At 40.4% G+C, this 5,872-nt stretch overlaps 1 protein-coding gene across 1 annotated transcript in view; it reads left to right on the top strand.

Annotated features, from left to right (window-relative positions):
• SYTL5 (synaptotagmin like 5) overlaps positions 1-5,872 on the top strand; it is a 249,156-nt gene that overhangs the window by 219,121 nt on the left and 24,163 nt on the right. Inside the window, exons 11-13 of the mRNA XM_006148891.3 lie at positions 206-298; positions 1,667-1,732; positions 4,274-4,452. Coding sequence (XP_006148953.1) covers positions 206-298; positions 1,667-1,732; positions 4,274-4,452 — 338 coding nt within the window. The remainder of the gene's footprint in view (positions 1-205; positions 299-1,666; positions 1,733-4,273; positions 4,453-5,872) is intronic.

Here is a 5,872-nt window from a genome sequence, read left to right as displayed (position 1 = left end):
ACCTGAAAGAATTTGCCAGCACCAGACCAGCTCTTCAAGAAACCCTGAAGAAAGTACTGTTCCAGGAAAACTAAAGAGCTAACAGACAGAAACAAAGGAATAATAGTTTTTCAAGAGCAAGCCAGGAAACTTAGAGTTAAAACTAAAGGTTATTTATTACAATATTGAAATCTGGTGCAGATTTTTGTCTCCCTTCCTTTCTTAGGACTCCTTGGAAGAGACAGAAGAAAGCATCGATGACTTAGTGTCCTCTCGGTTTTCAGCAAACACCCACAGTCTGGCAAGCGGCTTGTCAACGGTAAGCAGTTCTCTAGTCAAGCAAAAAGTTCCTTCTTTCATTTATTTTTTTTTATTATTATTATTAAGTTTTTGCCATAAGATATGTTCACTCACCAGACAGCCGAGAGACAGACAGAGAGAGGAAAAGTGAGAACTCACCCCCTGGGGAGATGGCCATGCTGCTATCCCTTCTTCATTCTCCTCTTGGGATTCTGGGCATGCGCTCAGATACCTGGTATGATTTTGAAGTCACTGGATCCAGGATTTGAACTATCATCAGCCATGTGGAAATCCAGCTCCCTTAACCACCATGTCACCTACTGGCTCCTCTAGTTGATTTTCTGTGCATTTCTAAAGGAGATATGAATGTTCTTGGCAAAATGTGTGATGATGAATTAAAAGTCATTGGCTTTTGCTTGCCTTTTGCCCACAGAATATTTTTCAGTCTAGTTTTGTGTGGAATTTCTCTTTCTTCCCTTTTAATAAAAGAATAAAAGTTTATCCATTTTGAAAGGGAGAGAGCAAGTGCCCCCAGCAGGGTCTTCACATCACAATCTACCCACCCCCTAGTTTCAGGCAACCTCAGATCATGGTCATTCATGTGCCCAGAATATTCAGGAAAGTTCTGGGATACAGACCTAGAATCTCTCCCATGTGAGTCCAGTGGCATTAACACTGCTCCACTGTCTGGCTCCTGTGTGTACTTCTTCTTTTTGGAGAGGTTTTTGCTACAGGGCGCGTGCGCTCGCCAGACAGACAGAGAGAGACATAGAGACAGAAAGTGAGAAATCACCCCCCAGGGGGGATGGCCACGCGGCAGTCCCTTCTCCTCCATTCTCCTCTCGGGATCTTGGGCACGCACGCACACGTTGCCCGGCGTGAGTTTAAGCCACCAGGTCTGGGACTCAAACCATGGTTGACTACGTGGGAGTCCAGTGACATAGCCATTACGCTAACTGCTGGCCCCCTGTGTGTACTTTTTCTAAGGTTTCTGATTTCTTCCTTCTTTATCCACCATCCTCACCAGGTTTTAAAATTTCTTCATTCTCTAATTCAGGCTGACAGTATGAGCCTATACATTATTTCAATTATCTGCTAACAAATTTCCCTGACACCATTCTTTCAACCCTCCAACTGTCCACACTGCTGCTCAGTCATTTTCCAAAAAACCTAATTAGGTTTTTCTTCCTACTAAAAACCATTCAGAGTTTCGCACTGTCTATATAACAAAACCCTTTCTTACTTCAGTGTTTAAGGCCTTCCTCAAGAAGAAAGCTTTAGGAGTCCCCGTGTCCTTGTACCTGTATACTTGTCTTTTTCTTTACTTCTCTAATTTCTGTTGCTCTAATACCCTGTTTCTTTTGATCTTTGGATGACTTTCTTAAAGAATTCTCAAGCAGGCTCTGACAGGAAGTGGACCTACCTAAATGTGCCTGATGCTGACTCAGACACTGTAAGTTTTCCGTCTTTCCTTTTCCTCCTTTCCCATAGTATTTCGCAATTTTCATGGTTTGGAAAATACTAGGTGGGCAATTCTTCCAGCGTTTATCTTTTTTTTGGCTCACATGCAATTAACTAGAGGTTCTTTTTTAAGATTAATTAAATGATCATAACCCAAGATGTCCAGTTCATTAAACATTAGAACCTGGACGCCAGTCAAAAGACATATGGTCCAAAATAATGACAGAGGGGACATAAGTCAGTAATGTAAAGAAGGAGTGAGGTATGGCAGAGAGATCCTCAGAAAAGAAAACGAGAGATCTTGCTTTATGTCTTGGCACTGCTGAAAGTTTTTGTGAGCTGAAGGTTTCTCATGTGTAACATTAGGCGGTTAAGGCTTATTCTTGAAGCCCTTCATACTCCAAGCATGGTCCAATGGATCAGCAGAATTGCACCTGGGACACAGACTCCAAAACTTTCTCAGTTCACTGAGCCCTAGTGTCTCAGTAATTTTTTCATGGCACTTCTATGCCAAAAGTAACCCTCGACTAATCCATTTTTTTAATTATTATTTTAGTTTCTTTTATACAATCAATCATGTTACTTAGCTTGCAAAGTGAAAAGTCCAACATGTGTACATTTCACACCGATTCAGTTGACAATACTATAAGGTTATCCCTCAACAGACAATAACCCATTTCTTTGTCTCATAGAAGCTTGCATCTCTATTTTTCTCTTTAATGTCCTTCCTCAGACTTTACTCCTTCAATCCATTTTTTAGAGAGAGATTTTTGCTATACAGCGTGTGTGCTCAGAGAGACAGAGAGAAACAGAGAGACAGAAAGCACCCCCCCGGGGGGGGGATGGCCATGCCTTAGTCCCTTCTCCATTCTCCTCTCAGGATCTTGGGCACACATGCACACATGCCTGGCATGAATTTTAAGCTGCCAGGTCTGAGACTCGAACTGCAGTCGACTACTTGGGAGTCCAGTAATATAACCATTATGCAATCTGCTGGCCCCAACCAGTCCATTTTTTTAAGTAGTTAGGTTTAAGTGACTTAGTGAGCACCTATATCCTTACTTAATAGCCATCTGAAAAAATAATACACGTAAATTGAAAGAGAAGTAATATTTTTATTACTTCCTTAAATCCAAAAGGGCATAACCTTCTTACGTATTTGCTTGCTTCGTGGGGCCTTAGACAATTGATTTCTATTCTAAGAGGGATTAACTGTCAGGTCTCTAGTACCATTCAGTGTAGTGTCTATGTGCTTGCAGCAAGCAATTTCCATTCTGCCTAATATCTTAACATTCAAGTTTTAACCTTATCTTTTCCTTCCAGTGGGAGTTCTTTTTTTTTAATCTAATGGTCTTGACTCAGACTGATATTGCTTATTTTACCAACACCTTAACTATTCCCTAATTCCTACAGCTAAGAATCTAATTTCTGTAACAAAAAGCCAGAGAAGAAGGGAAGTTATAAATTCGAAGAAGAATCCAAGTCGGTTCATCAAAATAACACAGACAACTTTGTATCAGCAGTTTGGGGAGCATCACAGGAGGAAGGGGATGATAGGTCATATTGTAAATTAATTACTATTTGAAGGTCATTTTGTTTACTATGAACTAGAATATACCTTCAAATAGTCTCCCCACCACAGTGTGCACATGTGTGTAAGGTAGGACTAACCAAATTCTGGAGCTTCAAGCTTTACTTTGGCCATTAAAATTTAAATAGATCTCACATTCCAAATAGCTTAGAAAGATACTTTTAGTGCTTACTAATTCCTAATTTGAAGAATTTATGGGTTCTTTTTTTCTCATCAGAAGGGGAAAACTAAGGGCCCAGCCCCTTTAAGGTACCCTTGGAAGGTTTTGAGACAGCTTATGGCACCTGTTAACACATAATATGAGATGAACTATTCTTTGTTTTGATAAATGTATTCTAGACCCTGCATTATATTGAATTTGAGCCTAGAAGAGAGCCAAAGGAAATAGGGAGGTGGTGGGGGAGGTGGGATTGAAAATACCTCAGTGACCCTGTATTCATTAGGAGTGAATAAATCAAGGGTATTCAGTTACCCAAAATAGCAATACTTACCCTCTAAGCAAGTTTTCTGCCTCCTTAATTTTTTAAGAATTATTTTATTTGATTTTATTCATCATTATTATTTTTTAAAACTTGACCAGAGTGAGACAGAGAGAAAGAGAGAGGGATAGTGAGAAAGCAAGCTACCAGGTCTGGAACTTGAACCATGGGTCAGCCATGTGGGAGTCCAGCACTTTAACCACCATGCTACCTGCTGGTCTCTCTGCCTTCCTTATTTGTTTTTTTTTCTGCTTTCCTTATAATGCCAGCTGGATTGTCTTTCTCAGGCTGGGATTTTATACAAGCACTAGCAAAATAAGTGACTTTTGCTTTCTTCCCTCAACCAGTCAACCTAGACTTCCCCAGTCATTATAAAGAGCAGGAATTATAATTGAATGAAATGGTTCTGTGAAGAGATCATTAGAATAACACTGGACAACTTTTCTCATCTTGTTTATTCCAGACAAGCCTTAACAGTATGATGAGTGTTTACAGTGAAACTGGAGACTATGGCAACGTGAAGGTCAGTGGTGAAATCCTCCTCCATATCAGCTACTGCTACAAAACTGGCGGGCTCTACATTTTTGTCAAGAATTGCAGAAATCTGGCCATAGGAGATGAAAAGAAACAGAGAACAGATGCGTAAGCACATAGCATGTTCCTTAGACTATTTGAGTCACTGCCTTCTATGTCTGTGTATGTGTTTCTTTTTTTAGAAGAATCTTAGCATTCTATTGATTCAGAGCCTCCTCAGAGAGTTGATCGCCCCTTTCTTCCTATACCATGCTTCTATATATTCTCTCAAGTACATGTAGAATGAATGTGTCCTCACTTTTCTGATTTTTAAAAGGCCATTTTTAACATGATTTAGGACTGTCATAGTCAGTTTACACAGAGCAGCTCTTTGAGGTAGAAGGGTGATATGTTGGCAGATCTAAGATATAAGAATACTTTGTTCATTTTTGTTCTGGAAAACCCTCCAGAAAAAATGACCAGGCTGTTATCTTATTGAACAACTCAAAAAGGCAATTATGAAACTCTGCATTCTAAGGAGTAGCCTGGAAAGACAGGTATGGACCATGGCAAGTTGTAGAGAAGTTATATTTTAAGACATGTGACAGGTTCCCAAGACTACTGCCAGATCCAATGATTCACTAGGAAGACTCACAGGACTCTCTGTGTAGTCATAATCAGCAAAGGGAAAATGTGTGGGGGGAAAAAAATCCTGAAGAAGCCAGGTGGAAGCTTCCCAGGTTCCCTTCCAGTGGAGTCACACAGGGTGCACTTAATTCCTCCAGCAATGAGTTGTGACAACACTCATGTGGTGTATGAGGAAAGCTCATTAGAGACTCAGCTCATCAAACATATACCAAATTTCCAGTCTTCCAGAAGAGAAGCATATGTTCGGCATAAGCCATGGTGTTTGTACATGTAGGCACAGTGAGGCACTTTCATTAGTTCTGGGAGTGGCCAGAGCCCTCCCCAAATCTGAGTTCCCAGACACCACCCAAGGGCCAACCTTGTGGGCAGATATTTTTGAGAGTAGCAGCCACAGGCATGTCATGTTAACTTTTTTCTGCATAATAGATGACATTGGTCCAACAAACAACTCCATGAAGCTCATTCAAAGTATCCTAACATAGATAAATGAATGGATTCTGAGTACAGCTTGGTATACCTGTCTCCTCAACTCAATTTCAGAGTACTACAGGACCAATATAATTATTTCCACTAGCATGGAAGGTGGTCATCTAAAACCCCAGCATATGAGCTTCATATCTCTGCTAGCATCTTGTACATTTCAATCTTGTATTTCTTGTACATTTCTGAGTACACTCTGATGCTCCTGCTAAAAGAGGCTCCTAGGATAGCTCAAGGAAAGGTGCTGGGTAGAGTTGTTATGATTTTAGATTGTTATTTTCTATTTGTCCTTTTTTATTATTTTCTTTCATTTTTCCTTTACCATTGACCCCATTCCCTGACATCAGAAGGCAGGACTAGGGCTTTTGGCCGGAACCACCACCTTCCAGTAATTAGCCAAAATGACGAACACAAAGGGAAA

This window comes from Tupaia chinensis, unplaced genomic scaffold (assembly GCF_000334495.1).
Source record: "Tupaia chinensis unplaced genomic scaffold, TupChi_1.0 Scaffold000248_2, whole genome shotgun sequence".
Classification (NCBI taxonomy): domain Eukaryota; kingdom Metazoa; phylum Chordata; class Mammalia; order Scandentia; family Tupaiidae; genus Tupaia; species Tupaia belangeri.
This window is presented reverse-complemented; position numbering and strand designations above follow the sequence as displayed.